The following is a 23,767-nucleotide window of genomic DNA, read 5'->3' on the forward strand; positions in this document are numbered from 1 at the left end:
ATCATCATGGCTCATGGGAGCTCTTGCTAGCGTCCGTAGCTGTTCCATGACGAGGAATTGGTTAAGGAACAGCAGGATAAGATGCAATTGGGACACGATGCGAGAAAATTCAGTAGCAGAAGGACAAACAATACATAAATTAAAAACAGCATAGTTGAATAAACTTGTGGCAGTAGGTCTTTAGACCGTCTATCTGCAGGGTACATGACATGGTGGTTCTCAAGTCGAGGATGGGTCGATTTTCGGAACCAAAAATTTCAAAAGATTGGCGACGTCAGCCCATTATTTCCATGCGACCAACCATACACTTTTCTCAAATCCCAAATTTATTTCTAACGACAACCCTTTCTCTTTTCTCCTCGCACATCCTTTTAGATCCAATTCCATTGCGCGATCCATAATGAAGAGAAAAGCGGGAGCTGCTGCCTCCAAGGCCAACAAGAAAAAGTCAAAGCCTTGTGAGCACAGCCAATTGCTCCAGCAAAAGCTTCCACTAACAAATTGTCTTAGCCCTCAGCGCCGAAGAAGCACAAAAGCGATTCCGCGCCGGCCTGTTTGATAAGAAGGTCCTCAAGTCCTACACGAAACAGTATGCTCAATCGGAACCTTACAAGCACGCCGTCATCCACGGCCTCGTCGACGATTCCCTCCTCCGATCAGTGCGCACTGAGATCGAGGCCAACGTCGAGTTCACACCCAAGGAGACCGATATCTACAAAATCCACCAGTCTGGAGACCTTGCCAACCTCGACGGTCTAGACGATGAGTCGTTGGCCAAGCTTCCATCACTCCTCAAGCTTCGCGACGCTATTTACTCCGAGGATTTCCGCAACTATGTCTCCCACGTCACCGATTGCGGTCCATTGAGTGGTCGCAAGACAGATATGGCCATTAATATCTATACTCCTGGCTGTTATCTGCTTTGCCACGACGATGTAATTGGCAGCCGTCGCGTCAGTTATATCCTCTATTTGGTCGATCCCGATACGCCTTGGAAGCCCGAATGGGGTGGCGCGCTGCGTCTGTTCCCTGTTCAAGAGCTTAAGGATAAGGAGGGTGAGGTCGCAAAGACTCCCCTACCCGACGCCACAAAGGTTATCCCACCCGCTTGGAACCAGCTGAGCTTTTTCGCTGTCCAGCCTGGTGAGAGTTTCCACGATGTAGAGGAGGTCTACCGTGCCGAGACTGAGAAGCAGCTCAAGAAGGAGGGCGGTCGCATTCGTATGGCTATCAGTGGATGGTTCCATATTCCCCAGGTCGGAGAAGATGGCTATATCAAGGGCGAGGAGGAGAGAAACGCCAAAAATAGCGGCTTAATGCAGCTTCAGGGCAACCCTGCCCAGTACGACATGCCTCAGCCTCAAGTTATGAAAGTTGACAAGTCGGAAGCTAGCAGTGGCTTCGATGAAGCCGATCTTGAGTTCCTGCTCAAGTATATGGCTCCCGCATACCTGGTCCCAGATGCTCTGGAAGAGATCTCAGAAACCTTCAACGAGATGTTTGAGATCACTCTTCCGGACATCCTGGGCAAGAAGTTTGCTCAGCGTCTCAGGGACCATGTTGAGGCTGAGGAGAAAAAGCCCGTGCCGCAGGACACTGCCACAGTAGAAAAGGACTCTTCATGGCGCGTGGCCAAGCCTCCCCACAAGGCTCGATACATGTACCAGCAGCCCGATAAAGTCCGTACTGCTAAGGAAGAATCGCCTATTACTGAGCTTCTCGACGTTTTCCTGCCAAGTCGCCAATTCCGCCAGTGGCTTCAGATGGCCACCAAGACCACCGTTGAGAGTGCAGACCTTCTTGCTCGTCGTTTCCGCCGTGGCCTAGACTATACCCTTGCAACTGGCCATGAGGGCAAGGCCCGCGTTGAAATCAACCTTGGTTTCACACCTACGTCTGGCTGGGGTGAGGATGAGGAAGAGGAGTCCCAGGACGAACAGAATGACGAGGACGCCAAGGGTAAGGGCAAGAATAAGAACAAGGGCAAGGGTAAAGTCAAGGCCATCGAGAAGAAGAATAAGAACGAGGAAGAGGTTCCTGAAGTCGGCGGACAAGAAATCTTCATGTCAGGCGATGATGATGCCGATGAGGACGCAGCCGTGTACAAGACAGGCGGCGACGACGACAACATCCTCTTCTTCCAGGCTCCTTCTTGGAACAAAATGACCATTGTCTTGCGTGATAGTGGTGTTCTCAAGTTCGTCAAGTATATTAGCAAGAGTGCCAAGGGCGATCGATGGGATATCTCTGGTGCTTTTGAGGTTGAAGAGGAAGATGACGACGATGATGAGGAAGATGGAGATGGTGACGACGAGGAGGAATTCCAAGGCTTTTCGCCGTAATTGAAGACGATACAAAGATTTAAGTATATCTTGCAACGATAGATACCATGACATAAAAGCACGGCAATGATTTAAAGTCTGTTTGAATAATGATAAATTTCTATTGCCTTCTTTCTTAAATTGATATGTGAGAGTCAATAAGACTCAACCATGGTATCGCTAAAGCCAACTCCCTATATACCCATAATTACAATATGTACATTTAGATTTGTGAATGGTTTTAATGCCCCGGGTTGCCATCAACCCATCCGTCGTTCTTTCATAATTCCAGAGCCGGTTCTAATTTGTCGTTAAAGAGGCTGGCCACTTCTGCCTGTAGTAGCTCTGTGACACCCTGAGCCTCTTGGGTTCTGCCCGACTGAGATAAGTGATTAACAGTGTCGTGCCCCAGGAAGGCAAGCCACGAGACAGTGCTCAATTTGGCCGGCTTGGCCTTCTTAGGCCCAATAGAGGTAACCAACCTTCTAAGCGTCTCCTTATCTTTGAAGAAGTTCAGCGCAGGAAGATGATCAGGGTGTGTTGGGTGATAAAGGTGAAGATGGGCTCGTTCCAGGAGTAAGGGCTGGGATAGACGATCGGCCGTAGCGATATGGGCATCGAAGAGCTCTTCGGATGGCGCGGGTCGACTGTAAGACTCGACGGTGGAGAACCATGATACAGAGCGCCACGAGGAAACCAGAAGTTCCGAGAGTAAGGGGCTGGTCTTAAACAATTGCTGCGCTTGTAACATGGTTGAGATGCCTGAATCAAGGTTGCCATACTGAGGCTGACACTTTGTCTTGACGAGTTCTCCGAGTAAATACGATGCTCTCTTGAGACGCTTTTCCTTGGGGATATCTCTAGAGCTGCCGTTGACTGTTCGCACAAGCCATTCCCAAGCAACTTCCTCCATTCCCTCTGCCACTAAGAAAGGGGCCAGTGTCCGAATAAAAGTCTGGTTGTCCATAAACCGCAGGTCTTGCTCGGCGCCGCAAGATCGAAGCCATCTGATAACACGGCCCGATACTCCTGATGTAGCGAGACCTGCAAGACCAACTTCTTGTGCTTGAAGTTGCTTCGCTTTGGCGTGCATGCAACCGATCGCAGCCTTTGGTGTCATCAGTCCTCGGGCTACGGCATGGTCGAAAACTTCTATAGGATCACGGGCTGGTGCTGCCAAAGTCGGCGGTGCCAGACTCGTGGGAAATGTTGATGCGACATCTTTATTGTAGCTGAATAACGGGTTGGCTAGAATATCCTTTAAATGGAGGTTTGCAGCCGACAGTCGGCCATGATTTGTTGGATCGACAGATTTCGCAGCAGGCTGAGCCGGGCTATTGGAGCTCTCTCCATATTCGCGATCGAGCTGCTTTCGAAAGGATGTCTTGAGACCGTCAAGAAGCTTCTGAGACTGTTGTTTCGACAAGGGTAGGGGTTCGTGATAGGATGCGAAGAGATTCTTGAGCGACTGAACCGACTTGGTGGTGAACATGATTGGCAAAAGGGCAATTGATGAGCTGAGTGGACAGAGATGTCAACAACAGCAAGCCCTGCCCTAGATGAAGCCGATACTGTAGATGACGGTTCAACAGATCGTCACGTATGTCGCAAAAGGCGGGGTTATGGATGATGTGTTTGGGTCATGCGTCCTCTCGTTGAACCTGGCTGGCATGATGCCATCGCCGAACGAGTCAAGCCACAAAGCGGGACTTTGAAGGTCATGTGATGGAAGGTATTGCGCCTTGGGTGGCGTAGCATAACAACCTCTCCAAACCTGACGGAACTCATTTTAAAGATTTATTGGTCTTGGCTAAGCATTGTCAATCAGACAGGCTATACTATCACACACCTTGCGGATATGACAGCCCCTATTGGAGGTGAGTGAATGAATCGAACGTGAATATCAATTGAGTGTTATCCAAAGCAAGGAGAAAGCTTGGGTGGATCCAAATTGCGCTAAGGGTGGTAAAGGTTGCAGCAACCCCCTGGCTTGGATTAATGGCCTGTCCACTGGTGTATCACGACTTCGATTGAGATCTAGCCTCTTCTTTTCTCACGCTTGACAGACACTTGAGAAAGTACTGGTACATCGATCTTCAAAGGGTACCTGACAGCAGCCAACCAGCCTCACACAACCATGAGCGTGAGCGCTGACAGCCGAACTTTCAGGTGCCGCATTCTCAAACAAGCAAAGACGCTGTATTGACAAGAAAACGCCCGAGTGTAACCACCAATTGCGTCTCAATAAGACTCAAACACAGCAGATAAAAGAGCGGTGATGAGAGCGTCCATGTAGACATGCATTGGATTGCATAGACTATTGTCGAGCACTTGTCTGGCTCTCCGCATGAAGCACTTGATAGGCACGTACGTCCCTGTCCCTGGAGTGCGAATGTGACGTCCTTCTCCAACATCCAAGTCCAAGTCCGATTCTTTGTTACGTGCTCGTGTGGGCTACTCGCAGGGGCCCGAACGCGGCGAGCTTCATGATCCTTGGTTGGATTTGGGGCTAAGCGACGAGAGGAAGGCCAAGTCTCTCTCTCTTTCTGTCTGTCTGTCTCTGTCTGATGGTTTAGGTACCGAGTAGCACGAGAACGGCTAGGGACAGAAGACGTGAATCATGTAGCTGTACTTGCGGCCATGCCGTTGAGGGTATGGACGCCACCTGGCAAACTGTCTCCAATGTTTAGGGCGATCTGCTTCCGGCCAGGGCAAAGTGTCGACGTCGGACGTTTGCAATTGGACGAACCAGTTTAGACAAACATCAAGTGCAGCTCGAGCCACTGTAACAGAGCTGGAAGATAGTGCAGTTGGAGGGTCTTTCAGGGGTCAAGAGACCTGGAGGAGAACATCAGAGGATACCTAGGCAGGCTGGGGTGCGGGCCAGCCACTAGAGGCAAAACCTTCGTAACCACCTCCTCCACTGCCACTGATCAAATGCCCTGAAGGTCAACCTAAAGCCCACCTCAAGGTTCTTTGCTTCTGGGGAAAACCTCGTCTTATCCCGTCTCCTCTCTTCTCCCTTTGACTTAGCACCAAACCAAACCTTCCCACCTCTTGAACTCTTCTCCATCACCTGGCCTCTCTTTCCCATCGACGTCCTCATTTGTCGACCACGGATACTCAACCTGCCTGTTGCTCCTTCAGAGGACAGCTGACAGGTCTACCTTTTTTTCTACCATTGTTTTCCTCTCCACACTTTGAGCCTCCATAGCTCTCCTCCCGCACAACGTTGACCTCACGCACACGCACACACAACACATAATCAACCACAACCCATCTAATGTCCGAAGCGACTTCACGGACATCCGCCTCGCGCGGCAGAGGCTCTGGCCGCGGTGGTAGAGGAGGTTTCGCCGGTCGCGGCGGCCGACGAACCAATGGCGACAAGCCCGATCACAGCACTGCTGATTCCCAGGGTGCATTCGAAGACGAAGGCGATTTTGGCGAGCTTCGAAAGCAATATGGCAACAAGACTTCGGTGATCCGCGAGATGTTCCCCGACTGGTCTGAGGCCGATGTACTTTTTGCTCTCCAGGAGACTGACGGCGACGAGAACGAAGCCGTCACACGCATCGCTGAGGGTATGTCAGGCTTTTTATCCATTTAGATCTCAGTCCACCCTCGCGCTCAGGCTGCACACACGTGCAAGCCGTTGAGATAGTTGCGCCTTCATTACTCCCTTATCTGTAACCTTATACTCTTTAATTGTGCCACTGACACCTGCCCTTTTCTAGGTACTATTTCGCAATGGGGTGAAGTTTCAAAGCCCAAGAAGGCCTCTCGAGCTAAGGCTAAGGACCAAGCTCCTACTCCTTCGAACGACGCGACGTCCGCTGGGCCCCGGGCTGCTCGCGGTGGCCGAGGTGCATCTGAAGGAGGTCGAGGCAGAGGCCGAGCAACTGAACGAGGAGGTCGTAGCACACGTGGCCGACCTGCCGCTGCTCCTACCAACGGCGCTGGACCTAAGGAGAACGCTGCCTTATCTATTCCCACAGAGGAGTCATCTGCCTGGGGCACTAAGGATCCCAAGGTGGGCACCTCAGAGGAAAAGGAACCCGTTGCTGAACAACCTGCCCCCTCCGCGACTGAGGCACCCAAGCCTGCTGCTCCTGCAGTCAAGACCTGGGCAAGCATGTTGCGACAGTCTGCTCCTCCCAAGCCTGCGCCCAAGCCTAAGGAAGCTCCTGCTGCTCCTCAGCCAGCTGATGAGCCAGCTGAACTTGAGTCTCCCCCCGAACCTCTCGAACCCGAGCCCGAGGCTGTGCCCGAGCCTGAGCCCGAAACCGCCCCTACCCCCACCGACGAAACTGACGAGACCACACCCGTTGCCGATACCACCACTCCCGCCGAAGTTCCTCAAGTCAGTGTAGAGCCTGAGGTTGCTCTTCCTCCCTCTAAGGATGAGCTCACCGAATCAAATCTTGAACAGGTTGTTGACGAATCCCAACCGCCTCCAGAAGGCACTGTCGCAAGCACCGCTGCTGACTCTTGGGATCCTCGACAGAACCCTGCCAGTGTTAATGCTACACCCATCTCGGCTGCCCAGCAGCAGCATCAAGCCCCTCCCAGCGGATTCGCCGCAACTGCCGCCAAGGCTACTGCTGAGCGAACTACCCGTGTTCCTAGCCACCACCACCAGCGCCGTGTCCTCGATCAGGAGGAAGCTGTTCGTATGCCTGGAAACCGTGAGGTTGACCGTGCTGCCGTTCAGTTCGGAGCTTTCAGCTTGAACGGAGATGAAGACATTGATGGTGAGCGAGAGGAGCCTGAGACTCGAGCCCAGCCCCCAGCCGACTCACCTGTCACTCATCCTCGCACCTCGCTTCCTCCTACCACCCAAGCTGGCGTTCCCGACTCATTTGCTCAAAAGCCTGCTCCTGCGGTTGCTCCGATTGCGGCCCCTACTGGTATGACCTTATCTTTGAATTCGCCGTTTTGCTTGATTGCTGACCGTACCACAGTTCCTGCTGCTCAGTCCCAGGCTCAGGCTCAGGCTCAGGCTCAGGCTCAGATCCCTGGCCAAGCTCCCGCTTCAAGCGCTCAACAATATGGCCGCTTCGGTCAAGCTGGTGCCCAGGACCCCATGGCAGCCCAGAAGCCTTTGGATCCTTTCAACCAGCAGAGCACTCCCTCTTCTCAACCCCCCTTCGACAATTTCTCTTCCCAAACCTCTCAGGCACAGCAACCTGGCGCCGCTTTCAGCTCTGCACCTAACGACTATGCTTCCTACTACACCGCGAACCAACCCGACCGAAACCCCTACAACTACTACGGCCAGCAATTTGGCCAGCAAGGAGGACAGGGCCAGGAGGCCACTGCTTCTCAGCGACAGTATGGCGGCTATGGAGCTTCTCAGGCGGATAATCTTAGCCAGTATCCCCAGAGTGGTCTGCACAACCAGCCACGATTTGGTGGAAGTGCTGTGGATGCCCAGAACAGCGGCAACAGCACTCCCAACCCTACTACCCAGGCTCAACAGCAACAGGCCCAACAGCCTGCTCAGCAACAGCAGCAGCCTGCTCAGGGATCTCAGCCCCAGTCCCACGGCCAGCAGTATCCCGGTTATAACCATCCCTACTACAGCAATCCCTACTACCACCAATATTACTCTGGATATGGTCAGGGAGGATTCGGTCCATATGGGAAGGGCGGTATGTACGGCCAGCCCTACCAAATGTCTCCCAATGCGCCTTATGATCACAGCTCATCTCCCGCTGGATTCGGTCAGTCTTCTCTCCACCGTGACAGCGGTCTGGGAGCATCTGGCCTGGGTGACTACGGCCGTGTTGCTACTAGCCAGGCTGCCAGCCAGCCTGGCCTTGGTGCTAGCTCTTTCGGCAGTGTCCACGACTCCTTTGCCCGCGGTGCCACTTCGTTCCAGACTCAAGGCCAGTCGTTCAACAGCCCTGGTCAGCCTGGCAACGCTGTCGCTGATGACCTGAAGCCTCCCTTTGGCGATTCAAAGGCTGGATCTGGTCCTTCGCCTTCCCTCGGCGGAGCTCGCCCTGGATCAGCTACCAATGCCCCTGCTGCCCAGAGCGGTCTCCCACCGCCTCAGAACGTCGGTGGCTACGGCGGCTACCCTAGCCACCTCCAGGGCCACGGCCTTCACGGCAGCAACGCATATGGTATGGGCGGCAATGCCGGTGCCAACCAGCACGGAAACAGCCCTTATGGTTCCTACAACCAGGGCTTCGGTAGCGGTTACTATGGCAGTAGCCAGCAACAGCAACAGCAACAGCGCGGCTGGGGAAACAACTACCAGTAGGATGGGAGAGTCATGGCCGACGTAATGCCTCGTAAGAGAGTGTAAGATGCAGGCGAAAGAAGAGGAGAGACGAAGCGAAGAGAGGATTGATGAACGATAATTAGGAGTCAGGGGTTATAACCAGCATGATGCATATGGTTCATCAGTGGAACCAGACGAATATTTTCTCTCACACCTCAATGTGTCTACGTGTACGATTGTTTCTTTTTTCGAGAATCACCTTAAAAAGATCAGGGTGGCATATGGCAAAACAAAACAAAGAAAATGGAATGGGACGGAATGGAAGGGCAAGGCGTATCGTATCGCCATGGTCTTTTTTCTTTTTCTTTTCAACTTTCACTCCCACTCTCATTCTCCCTGGTGCTTTTTGTTCAGGTCGAATCCAACAAACGAACGAGACTGCGTGCGTGTCATTTTCTTTTTCCCTCGTTGGGAATTTGCTTGCTTCGATGAAACGTTTATTTTTTTGGGGTTGTTTTTCGAGGGAGAGGGCTCAACTGCAACGGCTGGATTATGTTTTTGTTCATTCACAGGCTTTGGGAGACTGGGTTGAACATGTTCGTTTAACGATGTGTATTCTTTCTGAGGACAAGGGGAAAAGGAAATACAAGGCGTGCACGGGAAGGCAAGGCAAGGTTAGGGCAAAGGATTGATTTGGCCAGGCATGAGATTGAGAAGTCCTTTTATACGGGCTTTGATCCAATGACATCAATGAAAATAAGAAAATCTTATTGGAGAGGAATTGTTGTGTCCATTACGTGAAGAAGAAGCATGGTGACACTGATGTATGCAGTTGTAGATATGGATTGTCGGTGACAGATGGACAATGGAGCACGTAAGCTTTGGGGGCACAATATGCAGTCATTCTCGTTTACGTGCAGTGATGTATAGCATCAGGGCAATACATATGCGTGTGTTGCGTCAAGAGTCTACCGTGGGACAGTTGTATATTTCACGGTGACTGAATGTCTCATATGGCAGAGCTAGAGGTTAGAGGGAAAAGAGAAGACGTTGATGGGATAATCAGCCCTTTAGAAAAGCGTTAGACAATGTGTGAACTATTTAGGAACGATCCTCTCCGGCAATGAAACCCGGCTTTTGTGTATTATCTGATGGATGGGTGGGGTTCAAGATATTAGAGATCTACCATGCAACGCTGCTAATGCAGTCCTCTGGTGACGATTGAGAGAAGGAATTGGTATATATCTGTAGCTGCAACTGTTTTATTCATGTCTTGTTAAAGAGTAGAATGTTCTGTTGTTACAACAAGATTAAAAGCTAGCAGATATCCGAATACTCTCGTGTCATATCTCCAACAAGTTCGCCATTCTGGCTCGCCTAGACAAGTTAGACCATCTTTATCCCCCACAGTTTTAACTCTTACCCCAGTTGATTTGATTGATAATTTGTACTGGATTGGGGGCTCGAGCCGACCTTGGCTGTCGACGGTTAGGCCTGCAGGATGTAGCTACGGGTAATATATTAACCTCGACATTCCCCCATCATTCCCGTCGTTTGTTCTTTTTTACCATCATGAATTTGTGACTCGATTTCTCAATCAAGTCACCTTGCTTGGGATATTAGAGGATAATGACTGATCACGGGAATGAAAAGAGGCCAGACCTTGCAGTCGAGCCGGCCTCGCTTCAAACAGCTACTCTTGCTGTTACAGGAGAGGAAAAGAACATCATCTCGGAGACTCCAAACAAAGACGAAAAAGCGCTTTCCGATTTCGGCGCCGATAACCGGACTCCCAATGAAAACAATTCCCCGGATGAAGGAGAAGGTGATGCTGAATCAGTAGACTCAAAAGATGAGTTGAAGTTGTCCAAAGCTCGTTGTATAGCTCTTGTCTGTACCGTCACTGGAGCCTCTTTTCTCAATGTGAGTTTACCAATTACTAAAGAATGACACCTATTTTGCTAACATTTGTGAGACCCTTTCTAGTCAGAGCGTGGTCATTATCCTCCCCCAAATTGGTCGAGCTCTCGATGTTCCTGACACGAGACTACAATGGGTCGTCTCTTCCTATGTCTTGACCTTTGGTTGTTTTCTGTTGCTTTGGGGACGTATAGCAGATATCTATGGCAAGAGACTGATTTTCATCCTGGGATCTTTCTGGGTCACGATCTGCTGCATCGTTAATGCGTTTATCCCTACTGAGATTGCTTTCGACCTCTTTCGTGGACTTCATGGACTGGTACGTTGGTACTTATATCCATTCATACTAAAGAGTATAACTGACAATCACGATTCAGGGTGCTGCTGCTAATGTACCAACTGCAATTGGTATACTTGGAACTACATTCCCGCCCGGAAAAGCAAAGAACTATGCTTTTAGTGCATACGGTGAGTCTCTTCTCTATCTGTTTGGTCAAGGCATAAACTAACATGTACAGCTGCCGGTGCCCCTCTAGGCAGTGTCTGTGGTAATCTGGTCTCAGGTCTCATCGCTGAATGGGCCAGCTGGAAATGGGTCTTTGGTGCCCTTGCCATAATGGCTGGCATGATTGCTGTAGCTGGTGTCTTCTGTATTCCGCCTTCACCTCCAGAGCTTCGACCCGAGTATAACAGCCTCCGAGCTAAGACGGCGGCCATTGACTGGATTGGCGCTACTCTTATCACATGCGGCCTCTTGGCTCTCACCTTTGCACTCACAGAGGGAAACGTTGTGGGTTGGACTGCCCCGTGGATTCCTGTACTCATTGTTGTTTCGCTGGGTATCATCGTCGCCTTCTTCTTCTGGCAGCGATACCTTGAGCAAAAGACGAATCGACCGCCGCTTGTCAAGGTGTCTATTTTCAACAACTGGCGCTTCACAGCTGTTATGATTATCATGGGTTTCTTCTTTGGAGGCTTCAACAACTACCTCATCTACGCAACCTACTACTTTCAGGACTACCAAGGCTTGTCACCTCTTCAGACGATGTTGCGGTTCATCCCTACTGGAGTAAGTGGCTTCATCGTTGCCTTTTGTACGGCCTATTTTCTTTCGCGTATCCCAACTTTCTTTATCCTCGCCTTTGGCCATGTCGCTGTCTGTATCGCTGCTCTGCTCTACGCGGTGCCTATTCCCCCAACGACGTCGTACTTCGCTTGGGGAATGTGGGCTATGATTCTATCTGTCGTCGGTGCTGATACAGCATGGCCTTGTCTCACTCTCTTCACTTCCCATGCACTTCCTAGAGAGGATCAAGCTGTTGGTGGTGCTCTTATCAACTCATCTGGTATGATTGGCCGCGCTATTTCTCTGGCTGTTGCCACGGCTATTCAATCATCGGTCATGGCAAAAGCGAGAGGCGTTGATGTGCAGCATGTCGGGTCGGTTGAAGAATGGGATGCTCCATCTCTTAAGGGCCTTCGCGCAGGAGCTTGGACAAATTTTGGCATTCTGTTCATGGCTCTTGCATTGGTCATATATACCTTCAGAAGCATGGAAATAATTGGGAAATTGCCCGACCGTCCTCAAAGGGCAGAGGGGGTAGTTAATCAGGATACAGATGTTGAGCGACGTGCTTAGTAGGGTGAAGGAATACATCGACCAAGGACATATCAGATGATGAACACAAAATTCACGTATACATTATGTAAGGACTGTCAAGTAAGGTGAATAATTTATTTAGCAGACTGACATATTTGAAACCATGATAAAAGGTCTTATAACAACATACCACATGACTGAAGCATTCCAAATAACACATGATACATTACTTGGGTCTTCTGCAAGCTATAAGGATGCATTAAAATCTGACTGCATATTTGGCATTAATGCATCTAATATAGAACTGCAATAATCTACCCTTATTGAGCCGGCGGGAGCTTTATTGACCCGTCACGGCCCATCCGGGGCTGATATGTCTCCGGACCGGCCTTTATTCACGCCGTGAAGTGGGGCCGCTCCGATCACAATCCGCTCCTCAGCCGAAACAGCAACAAAGCATCACAATATAAAGGAATAGAAGCTATTCCAAAGTATGGTTCAGCAATTTGAACTTCAGTCTTGTCCATATTGTCTCAAGTTCGGATAAAGCACCCAGAAATGGACACGTTCGATATCGTTCTCCTCGGCGCAACCGGATACACGGGTCGTCTATGTGCAGCATACATGGCTCAGGTACTTCCAGAGACCACATCTTGGGCCATAGCAGGACGTAACAGAAGTAAACTCGAGCAGTTATATAATGACCTTGAACTCCAACTAACAACATGTATGTCCCTTTTTTGAATTGGTCTTTAGTGCTGACTTTATAACCTCAACATAGGCACTGTCTACACTCTCGATCTTACCTCCGAAACAGCCATCAATGAACTTGTGAAGAAGACTTGCGTGGTTATCAATACCATAGGTCCTTACGCTACGACTTATGGGACATCAGTGATTAAAGCGTGTGCTAGTAATGGTATAGATTATGTGGATTGGTATGTTCTCCATTGTCAGCATGCATGTCTGTCAACTTACACCTGACCAGTAGCGGAGAACCCGCCTGGATGAAGGATACAATCAATAATTTTGATGGAATAGCGCAAAAAACAGGCTCAAAAGTCAGATCCTATATCCAATATGCAGCTAATGTCTAACATAATGTTGCTAGATTATCATGACCACAGGCTGGGCCGCCGTCCCTGCAGATTTATCCGTCTATCTCTCCATTCTCAAACTCCGCAACAGATTTTCTCTCCCAACACGCGAAGTCCTCGTCTGTCTTGACGGTGTCCGTGGTTCCTTCAGCGGCGGCAGCCTCAGTTCGATATGCAGTCCTGAGCCCACCACTGAGGCTCCATTCGATATATCGCCCATACCAAGAACTGATGCAGAAATCGCCAAACTTGGTGTTTTTCCTGCCCCGAATATATTCGGTGTGCAAGTAGTCGATGATTTAGGTGCTCTGGTACAAAGTTCGCACTCACAGATCGAGACAGCTATCGTGGGACGAAGCTGGGGCTTGTACGCTGAAGAAGGACCAGATTCTCTTGGACCGACAAGTTATGGGATAAACTTCTTCTTCTCATCGCGTATGAAGTGTTCCAACCCGTTATCGGCATGGGCATTCCGATCAACTTACACCATTCTGGAAAATGCTATAACCAAAATACCCCCTCTACGCTACCTCGTGACACGAATGTTTCCGCCAGGAACAGGTCCGTCTGAGGAAATTCGCAGGGGGCATTATTTCAAATATCGTGCTGTGGCTGTAGCAGACGACAAAGAGGATGAGCCTGCTCCGAGAGTCGAGGTCAACTTCGAATACGACGGAGATCCGTATGTCTTTACAAGTGTGGCTTTAACCCAAGCGGCGTTGGTTTTACTTCAAGGGGATACACCAGCCCATAGACGGGGAGGTATTCTGACACCTGCCTCGCTGGGTGAAATATTTGCAGAGAGGCTAAAGCAGCCAGAAGCAGACGTCAAGATAGAGGTCAAGGTGATAGGCGATGAAGTCTATTAACGGTGTACTTTAATTATATCGTGTATCATATGCAAGTTATAAGTCTATAGAATAAACGACACCGCCACTGAATATACAGAAAACGTGCTCGTGTCTTATGGGTATCAAAACTCCAAAACTGCTTCGCCTCATCGACCCCTCATCTCTTCATCGATGTTGATCTGCGCCAAATCAACATCATCCTCCTCTTCTACTGGCTCATCACGAGCCATGCGCTTGAGCCTTGCCCGCAAAGCAGGGTCCTGCTCCAATTCCTGCCACAGTTCGACATCCCACTCTTCAATATTCTCGCCGCGTCGACTCTTCCCCCAGGGTGGCCAATCCCAGAGACCATCCATAAGAAGAAGACGCTTGACGCACTTGAGTATCATCTCAAAAAGACCGATAAGGCCGAGGACAATGAACAGCGTTGCCCACCATACAGCATCATCTCCGAACAAGGTGGTAAAACTATCACTGATAGCATAAGGCCCAGACGGCTGAGGAGCATATGCCGCGTCCAGGAAAGACAGCCAAGCGAACCAGCCGATTGTTGTGACAAAGAAAGATATCATGACAATGATGGATTTGTAATGTGTTTCAAACATGCTGCTTAGGTCAGTTATTACCCATAAATCGTGTCTGTTAATCACTTACAAAAGTTTCCAGTTGATCCAGAGGACTCCAGCTGTAAAAGTGAGCGTACCAAGCGCATACAATCCTTGGTCGCGCGCAGCGGGTGTGATCCAGCCATAGCCAGCCCAGACGCCGTACCAACAGATCACACCCTCAATGGCGCCAAGAAGCATCCATCTGGCAAATTTCCAAATATTGAGACCTTGGTTGCGTTGTCCGTAAACGTATAGCTCAGGAACTGCTAGTAACGTATCAGCACTGAGGTCCTGCTCCCACACCCCCATACAGATAACACAGAGACTAGTGAACAAAGTGTTGAATACAGTCAAGCTGGTGGCTTCGTAAAGTGATGTGCCACTGTAGCCTGTATATCTCTGATACTGCGCTGTTGGCAGATAGAAAAACATCTCTTTCCAGAATGTGTATAGGATGAACTTGGACGTGCGGACATAGTTCCATCGTCCATGAACAAGCAGCATTCGTTGCAGGAATCTGAACTGAGCGATCGCATAGTCCGCTACACGAGCAGCTTGAAGACCTTCCTTGCCGGAAATACCAATACCAACATGGCTGGCTGAGATCATAGCCAAGTCATTTGCTCCGTCACCGATGGCCAAGGTGAGTCCTCTTCGGTTCTTGCCTCGGTACTTCTTCAACCGGGATCTGACGGTAGTGACAAGTAGCGCTTTCTGGGCTGGAGAAGCTCGGCAGCAAATAACCGAGTCAACCTGCAGCATGATCTTAAAGAACTTGGCAGATAGCTCTGGCGACTTTTCAACCGCCGAAAGGGTCTGACCATCGATAACAACAACGCTATGAACAGAACCAGCCTGAAGGTCTTCCTGAAGAGCAATCAGTTGTGAGTCTAATCCTCCCTTGGAGACATCGAGGATATATAGATCGGACCCAGGTCGACAGATTCGAGCAGAGTGTGCAATGTTGATAGCGGTCTCCCGCTTATCACCAGTAAGCATCCAGATCTTGATGTTGGCTTTTCGCAACCTCTCAATTGTTTCCGGTACTCCTTGCTGTAGCTTGTCTTCGATAGCAGTTGCGCCGACCAGGTCGAATGACTGTTCAATCATGTCACCCGCCTCTTCAATACGCTGTTGTCGATTGCTGAGGCTAGTCGCGGCTTCATCCCATACTTTCTTCCAAGCCTGATACTCGTGCTCTGTAATGAACTTTTGCGCGAAGAGTAAGGTGCGGAGGCCTTCTGTAGCAAAGTCATCCAAATGCTTGAAGCACTTGGTGAAAGTTTCAGAATCGTCCAGAAGAGCGGGATCTTCGAGGAAGGCAAGATGATCAGGGACAGGTTGCTGGTAATGGACAGGAGTGTGCAGATATTGGCCACGGGGCATGTCAATCGACACGCCTCGGGTCGCAATAGACAGACGAGGCTTATCTTCAGAACGTCTAGAGAGTCGGCCAAACTCAAACGACTTGCTCCTGTCCACGTTGGGTCGTCTGCTTGTGCTTCGATCTCTCGATATGCCAGGGTTTCGTCGAATTGTGAGACTAGGCCTGCCGCCAAAACTGTTCCTTGGTTCTTGCTGCTCGCTGCGTCGGCGCATCTCACGTTCTATATCGGCACTCTTGCGGACTTCGTTTGCCTTTTGTTTGGCAATTTGCGACATCTTAAGGCGCGGTAAGATGGCGGAATCTGCGCCCTTGCAGATGACAGATACACGGCCGTCAGGGAAGCGAACAACAATAGACATTTTCTTTCGCGCGCTGGTGAATTCGATCACATCAAGAACCTCATATTTCTGGTCCTCTTCTTGGCCATCAGACTGAGTCACTCGCAAGGTGATGGTTTGGGTCGTTCGGTTAATAACAAGGTACCCAAGCTCTTGCGCAGCTCTGACTAGAGCAAGCTCGTCAGGGGATGCGGCTTGGAACTCCAGCTCTCCGTTCTCCTTGTGCTCAGGTAAGCAGGTATGACACAAGGCCACTGCCAAAATGTACTGTTTGGCCTTTTTAGCAAATCCCGAGTTAGGTCGAAGCCGGAGGTATTCAATGAGATCATTGGTCGTCACATCGGGCTGGATATGATCCGGGCGTCCTGTAGAGCGCCACTGGGATGATGACCGGCGTTCTCCAAATGATGGTCGTGAATATGCCATTGAAGGCCTGGATGGTGCCATGGATGGTCGGCGAGACATGGAAGGGCGAGGCGACATGTGGGAAGGCGATGGCAGAGCCAGCGGTGTAGATGGTTCGTGCGATGCTTCTGGCTGCTCCTCCCTAATGACGACTGTAACAGGTTCCGTCTTGTAAGCCGAAGGCTCACCAGGATCTGACTCTTCGTCCAGCTTGATGGCCTCGATCTCGTCGACCTTTTGTTCCAGATCCATCTCATGCAACCAGACTGTTCCAGCAACGCTTATCTTTCGAAACTTCATGATGTTGTCCGTCAGGGTACCTGTTTTGTCTGAGAAGATGTATCCCACCTGGCCGAGGTTTTCCAGAATAGTGTTGGTGTTGCACCTAGCAGGTGTGTCCGTCTCCTCGTCGTACATCTGGAGATCTCCGTTCAACATAATGAGCTGTCCAATTTTTACAATCTCAAGACTAATATAGAGTGCTAGCGGGACAACGTTGTTGAACATGATGATGAAGGCGATGATGATTTGGTAAAAAGGCACCTTGGCTTGTTCTAGGTACCATGAGTGTCTTTCGGTGCTTTTCTGCCACCTGACATAGCCCATGGACACACCGACAGAAAGAATGACAACAAAGGTGGCAAGCGAGACAACGATCTTGTTGACGACCCGTTCGAGGGCGGGCTTCTTTGCTTTGGGATGCTTGTTGGCGTTCATGCGAATCTTGCAATCCTCTCCAGTGTTGATGACAAGACCAATTGCGGCGCTGGTGTTTCGAACGATGCTTCCACGATAGATAACTTCGCTTGAAGTCAGGGGGACCGTCTTTTCATTGACAGTGACACGGCCATCGAAATTGTAAAGATCTGGGTTCGGGTCCTCGACAACAAACTCGGCCTTGCACTTTGAGATACCCTCGATTGTATCGCAACCTTGAAGAGCATGCGCGACCTGTTTACACTTGAGGTTGGTCTCGCCGTCGAGTGCCATGGTCTCGATGTACGCCAATTTATTCTCTTCATCGCTATCGAGCAGAATAAGGTCGGCGGGAATGGGTTCGTCTCGGCAAAGTCTGATAATGTCTCCAACCTGGATCTCGCTCCACCTCACAGGAACCCATCGCAGACCATTGAATTCTTCGTTGGGGGCGGGGTGAGGTTGGGCTGTGGAATTGGTCATGAATGGGTTCCATTTCCTCCATTTAGTAACTGGCTTGATCTTTCCGGTGTATTTGTCTTCGCGCCCCAACACTGTGGCGAAACCAGCGTTCTCAACCTTGTCCAGGCGGTATCTTCGGTAGTCATCGTATCCTTCCTTGACAATCGTCAAAAGCACAAAGAACAGGAGTGGTAGAATCGTCGTGTAAGATCCGGTCGTCGAGAGGCCTGGGATCTGTGAAACGTTAACAAAAAGACCAAGCTCACCCGTCATGAGTTGTACGTACCATCTGCGGTACACCAACGCACAGAAAGTAGAAGTTTCCGACGCGGGAGAATTGAAAGAAGAGTTGTTTCGGTATAAAGTCCCATACCGTGTAACGGGATGTACGGATGCTGTTGGAGACATAGGGGAGGCCGCGGCGGTCGTCTATCAAGGGCGCTTCGTGTTCGAGTTTGAGGGGCACATGGCGTCCATCGGTTGACGCGACAATGTGTTTGCGACGCAAGATAAGCTCAACAACGGTCTTTTGATATAGATCCGCCGCTGCGCCCTTGATGCGATTGGCCAACGGGGCTGATTGTCCGGCATCACTTCTGCGACGACGAGTGTTGGTTTTACTATCGGTTTTCGAAGGTTCAGGTCCCAATGGCGCCCCAACGTCCGGGCGGTCTTGGGACATGATGGCCTGGCGAGAGAATAATAAGCGAGCGTATTGAGGCTATCTTGGTCGACGACATGCGGGAGAAGTGTCTGCTGAGGTGACGTATTCAATCGATCGGAGGAGACAGGGGAAGAGGCTTGAAACGAATGACATGTATTGTAAAGATGCTCTTGTGGCTGTTGCTGCCCCTGAATTAATTGTTCAAACCATGAGGCTCGATGGTTTCTGCCCTGTTTAGAAGGACGGTTGGGGATATCATGCGAGCCAAGGGAGGGATGGATTAAGAAAGTTGTCGTGATCTCGATTTGGAGTAGGAATTTGCCCTGCCTTGATTCGGTAGTGGCGTGCTAATACCTGCACTGAGGCTCGGGCCTGTACTGTAGCGTGTAGATAGACCTGTAGGTGGCCTGTGTCGTATCGTATCGTAGTGTCGGGTCCCGGGACAGAGATACTCGGTGGCTGACGCGTTTCAACAGTAATGGCTGAAAGACAATGAATGGATTGGCTAAAATAAGTCAAAGAATGTATATTAATGCAATTCACAATGCTATTGAGAACTATATTTGAGTGTTTTTGCTGGCACAACAGTTGAGACAAGGTTACCGTACTGAGTCAATGAGTGTTAGTGTTGACGGAAGATAAATATGGGGAGTACGCGTGGAGTGTGGAGGATTGTTGCCTCTATCTCTATCTCATAGCCAATCTTCAACCCATTGATAACTTCTCTTGGGAAGTAAGCTTTGGAGATGAGCCAACTTCAAATGCTGGCTGAACCCGCTAACTTGCTTGGGTACAGTAGATCCTTGAACAAAAGTTCATATTTCCATTTTGGACACCTTCCTTGGTAATAGGTACCAAGATAGAACAAAGTCCCTTGCCCGGAGCAATTTATTCATTTCCATCTCATTTAAAGCCTAGCCATGGATCCGATTACTGCATTACAGTGGATCTTGTATGATGGAACCTGGAGATGATCACCGAGATGCAGTCTGCACTGTACTGACTGCATCCGTAGTCGGCTTTCAGAAGCAATTGATCCTATCCCAACTCAAACCCTGATCTCATCGGTCCGTCTCCTTGTTGAGCAGGTGTCAAGGATCTTCAAAATTCAACCTAAGCCAAGTCAAGCAGGCCCTAGTTCATTGAACCCCTGTCGGAGCGCTGGTCCGCTATTGCGTACAGCTTCGCTTGTGATTTTGTTTTTTGCTTCTTCCGCTGTCAATTATGCAGCTACCCTCGGCAATGAAACTCCAAGAGAAAGACTCCACGCAAAAGTAACCCTGGATAAATCACAGTTTGACGGTTAATTGGAAATTTTGTTGGTGATCTGATCTGATTTGCTTTGTACTCGTTCAATCACCGCGATTGCTTCATAGAATGATCAGTCAAGGTTGAGTTATGTTGTAGTGTGATATGTTGAATACTATTAACTATCGTGATTAATACGTCTGCCTGCCTGTGGAGCAGATCACTTCCTTCACATGCTTCTCTTTCTTCCCTCCTCAACTTTTGTAATGATGCAAATAATGTCATGAACAAAAAAAGACAAATAGCCTCCCTCCCATTTTTTTTGCCCACCCAAGGCACCTTTGCTGTAGTGAAACAGAAACGCAGAAACAGATAGTAATGATGATGTTTATGCGGGAAAAAAAATAACAAATAGCCACCCAATTTTTGAAAGCGTTCGCTCAAGAAAGAAAAAGAAAAAAAGATAAAAGGCATAAAACAGTGAATAAAATGCGCCCTGAAAATCACTCCCTTTTTCTGATGCGTCGAGTTTGCCTCCGAGTGATCTCCTCTCTTGTTTTGGAAATCTTGTCGCTGTAAAACCACCCCCTTCTATCGGGATTAAGATGTTGTGATGCGCCAGAATGCGCTGTGCTGTACTGTATCATCCATGCTGTTGTGGTGGTGGTGTTGCTGCTGTAACCTCGATCTTTTTTGTCCCTTTAGTGCACTCCCGAATGCTCAAACAGGGCTTTGATGGCATCATTGTCCATCTTGGTCTCCAGGGCCAGTTGGAGCTGGATCCTCGCCTTTTGCGGATTCAAAAAGCCCGCGCCGATTCCTGCCTCACATGGTCCGACGAAGCCGCCTTCCGGTCTTCGGCTCACTATCACGGGAATATCGGTCTCGTGGACGATACGCCGAATCTCCTCGGTACCTTTGGACGTCCAGAATCCAGCGCCCATTCCCGCTAGAACGATGCCCTGCGCTCCAAGGTCGATGGCCGCCTGGAACATGCCCACGCTGAGCTCCTGGTAAGCGTAGAGCACGTCCACCTGGGGTAGTGCTGATGATCCTGCTCCGGGGGCTGTAGAGCGTCCGAACCGGCGGCCGTTGTTGGTGATGGGCCGCAGATCAAAATGACGGTGGCCAAGAGGTCGTGATGGCGGATAGAAAAACACTGGCTGAACGTTGACGAATGTTCCCAGCATGCCACTGTCAGGGGCTTGGAAGGCGTCCAAATGGTTGGCGTTGACTTTGGTCGTAAAACGAGCAGATCCAATGCGATCATTCATGGCAATCATCACTCCTCTGCCTCGAGCACTCGCTGCTGCTGCCAATGTCACCGATGACAAAAGATTCATTGGTCCATCTGCGCTGATAGCAGTTGCCGGGCGCATTGAGCCTGTCACGACCACGGGCTTGTCGCTCTGGATAGTAAGATCCAGAAAGAAGGCAGATTCATCCAGAGTATCAGTTCCGTGCGTCACAACTGCGCCTTGAGTAAACGGACTGTCCAGATCATTCTGGATCTGCTTCGCCAAAGTCCTCAACATGGCCGAGCTCATGTCTATGCTGTCCGTGTTGGCAAACTGGACACCTCTCACATTGGCTACATTGCACAATTGGGGTACTGCATCAATGAGAGAATCAACTCCTAACGCAGCTGACCGGTATCCCGTGGTCTGATCAGCCGAGCTTGCGGAGCCAGCAATAGTACCTCCGGTGGCATAAATAGTGACGTTGGGAAGATTGGGATTGAAGCAGTTGAATCCTGAGGTGGTCGAAATTTCGAAAGGGATGCCCGTCTGTATTGGCGCTTTTTGTTGAACCGAGAAGTGAGGTTGGACGTGTAGGTCGAGGACAGGAGATCCCCAGACCGAAACAACCCACGCACCAAAAGGCAGCAGGGCCGTTGAAGGAGCCAGCACAGCTAGGATAAGCCGCCACAGATAAGTCGTCCACGAAGCTGACGATGAAGCCATCTTGATGGTGGACGATGCTGCAGGCCCTGAGCAAATAGAAGGAGCGGCGGCGACCATAGTCTGGCCGTGAAATCTTCTGACGCTGGGCATCATGATGTAGACTGATATCTATAGATCAACTGTAGCTAAAGGCAATGTAGCGTAGTTATGCTTCATGGACGCTTGTCCTTTAGTTTCGTCAACAAGGTCCAGCCTCTTTTTTTTTTTTTGCTTTTGTGATTCTTTCTCAAGATGTCTAACGAGTGAGAGTAATAAAAGATTAAACAAGTATAGAAGAGAAGGACAACCGAGCACATGCTCATACAATGGAGATGCGATGCTCCCCGTTCTTGTACTGGGAGTATGGCTAATCCATTTTCATCTGTTTACAACTATTAGTCAATTCCCCAATCTCCAATATTCAATATCCAGCTACTAATGAATGTACTGTACGGTACTGTGTCCATCCATGTAATTATGTATCCATCCATCCACAGCTTTGCTGTACTGTACTGTCTTGTTTGTACGGATACGTACGTATGTACTCTCTTGCTTTGCTGCTGAGCACGGTGCATCGGCCCGCTAGGCGAATCGTAAACCAGTATAGTATGTATCTTACGACCCTGGACACATGTTCTCTGGGTCCGGGTCTGACATGGTTGTTTTGGGAGCCATGACTTTAGAGAGGGTTTTGGTCGCTGTTACTGTACCCAGGTACAGACAAGACAGATGCTACTGCAAAGAGACTACCCCCTAAGAATCTTTTTGCGCCAGTCAGCGACTACCAGTCCAGGGTCTTTTTTCACATTGAAGCCACTAAACATGGGGGAGCGGAGGAGTTGGATGGGGACTCTTCATGGGTGTTGATTTTAGTTATAACTATGGGGCAGAAAAAAACGGTTATGGAGAAGTCAAAGTCAAGGATGCTTGTTTGTCTTGCCAGGCTGCCAGGCTAGCCTAGCTTAGCCTGCAGGATGCAAGCAAGCAGGCAGGCATAATTATACTGGGGGCAGGCAAAAGGACAAGATGGTACTCTGTGGGTGGGTAGTGATGGTACACTTACAGTACATACATCAACAAGGTGGCAGTGTAAGAGTAGTGGTGATGATGGTGGTGGTGACGATGATGATGAGTGCTGCTACTCAAAACAGCCTACCACGGATGGATGGATGGATGGATGGATGGATCAAGTTCATGACAGTTGCTGCACAAAATATGTACATATTTTGCCTATTTATCCACGAGTTGCACTTTAAACACTCACATTCTGATGTTCTTTATGAAACGTGGATGTGCATATGTATGCATTTCTTCAGTAGGTAGCCAAGGCCAGAAAGCGAGAGACATGGATGTATTCTACCTAGACTAGGATATCGATAATGAACAGACTATTCTTTTTTGATAATTCCACGATTATCCCCGATGACTGCTTACATCCACCATGTTGTATCCCGGTTGTTTTTCTTTGTTGGTCGTGGGACCGGATCATCAATGACATTATTAGATGCATATTAACTCGTGGCATGACATGGATATAGCAAACAATTTTAACACTCGCACTCGGGTCAAGACTGGTGCAATATCTACACATCTGTAAATCTCCCGAATACAATTGTATTCCCGTATGCCTAGAGTAGCTACCTACCTATGTATGGAGCTTGAACCATGACTCAGAACTAGCAGCAACATGATTACTTCTCACCTACTACATACACAACTGGCAGGTACATCAAATCAAAGCTGAGCATTCTAGTCTACAGTATCCAGAAACTCGTTTATCAAACCTCTGACATGACAGTCACATCGCTACTGCAATGTACAGTACGCCGCCAAGGTGCACTACGCACGCAAGACGTACATGCATGATTAACTCAGTCCGTACAGGGGGTCAGACAGCCTATGGATGGACGCATCTGTGGGGCTTCCTAACCTGGGTCACTCAGCCGAAGCCCCCGTGGTCTCCGTCTTGTAGTCTTTGAGGCAATTCCGACATCT

General features: G+C 49.6%; 8 protein-coding genes across 8 annotated transcripts; 5 read left to right on the forward strand and 3 right to left on the reverse strand.

The window, feature by feature from the left end:
* Positions 1-400: 400 nt before the first annotated feature.
* FGSG_00590 (uncharacterized protein) lies at positions 401-2,439 on the forward strand (the record flags this gene model as incomplete). Its single annotated transcript, XM_011317975.1, has 2 exons — positions 401-458; positions 511-2,439. The coding sequence occupies 2 exons, from the start codon at positions 401-403 to the stop codon at positions 2,340-2,342; spliced, it is 1,890 nt and encodes a 629-aa protein (XP_011316277.1). The 3' UTR covers positions 2,343-2,439.
* A 162-nt stretch (positions 2,440-2,601) lies between these two features.
* On the reverse strand, positions 2,602-3,813 carry FGSG_00591 (uncharacterized protein; the record flags this gene model as incomplete). Its single annotated transcript, XM_011317976.1, has 1 exon — positions 2,602-3,813. One exon carries the CDS (start codon positions 3,811-3,813, stop codon positions 2,602-2,604), a length of 1,212 nt encoding a protein of 403 aa, XP_011316278.1.
* A 1,791-nt stretch (positions 3,814-5,604) lies between these two features.
* On the forward strand, positions 5,605-8,592 carry FGSG_00592 (uncharacterized protein; the record flags this gene model as incomplete). Its single annotated transcript, XM_011317977.1, has 2 exons — positions 5,605-5,905; positions 6,059-8,592. 2 exons carry the CDS (start codon positions 5,605-5,607, stop codon positions 8,590-8,592), a joined length of 2,835 nt encoding a protein of 944 aa, XP_011316279.1.
* A 1,590-nt stretch (positions 8,593-10,182) lies between these two features.
* Positions 10,183-12,112, forward strand: FGSG_00593 (uncharacterized protein; the record flags this gene model as incomplete). Its single annotated transcript, XM_011317978.1, has 4 exons — positions 10,183-10,476; positions 10,529-10,792; positions 10,851-10,941; positions 10,992-12,112. The coding sequence occupies 4 exons, from the start codon at positions 10,183-10,185 to the stop codon at positions 12,110-12,112; spliced, it is 1,770 nt and encodes a 589-aa protein (XP_011316280.1).
* Positions 12,113-12,631: 519 nt separating this feature from the next.
* Positions 12,632-14,039, forward strand: FGSG_00594 (uncharacterized protein; the record flags this gene model as incomplete). The annotated part of the gene is made up of 4 exons (XM_011317979.1): positions 12,632-12,800; positions 12,855-13,011; positions 13,065-13,134; positions 13,185-14,039. 4 exons carry the CDS (start codon positions 12,632-12,634, stop codon positions 14,037-14,039), a joined length of 1,251 nt encoding a protein of 416 aa, XP_011316281.1.
* A 128-nt stretch (positions 14,040-14,167) lies between these two features.
* FGSG_00595 (uncharacterized protein) lies at positions 14,168-18,599 on the reverse strand (the record flags this gene model as incomplete). The annotated part of the gene is made up of 3 exons (XM_011317980.1): positions 14,168-14,627; positions 14,676-18,151; positions 18,204-18,599. 3 exons carry the CDS (start codon positions 18,597-18,599, stop codon positions 14,168-14,170), a joined length of 4,332 nt encoding a protein of 1,443 aa, XP_011316282.1.
* Positions 18,600-19,501: 902 nt separating this feature from the next.
* On the forward strand, positions 19,502-19,888 carry FGSG_11790 (uncharacterized protein; the record flags this gene model as incomplete). The annotated part of the gene is made up of 2 exons (XM_011317981.1): positions 19,502-19,533; positions 19,597-19,888. 2 exons carry the CDS (start codon positions 19,502-19,504, stop codon positions 19,886-19,888), a joined length of 324 nt encoding a protein of 107 aa, XP_011316283.1.
* Positions 19,889-20,530: 642 nt separating this feature from the next.
* On the reverse strand, positions 20,531-21,886 carry FGSG_00596 (uncharacterized protein; the record flags this gene model as incomplete). The annotated part of the gene is made up of 1 exon (XM_011317982.1): positions 20,531-21,886. One exon carries the CDS (start codon positions 21,884-21,886, stop codon positions 20,531-20,533), a length of 1,356 nt encoding a protein of 451 aa, XP_011316284.1.
* Between the last annotated feature and the right edge of the window lie 1,881 nt (positions 21,887-23,767).

The sequence above is a fragment of the Fusarium graminearum genome, chromosome 1 (genome assembly GCF_000240135.3).
Source record: "Fusarium graminearum PH-1 chromosome 1, whole genome shotgun sequence".
NCBI classification, from domain to species: domain Eukaryota; kingdom Fungi; phylum Ascomycota; class Sordariomycetes; order Hypocreales; family Nectriaceae; genus Fusarium; species Fusarium graminearum.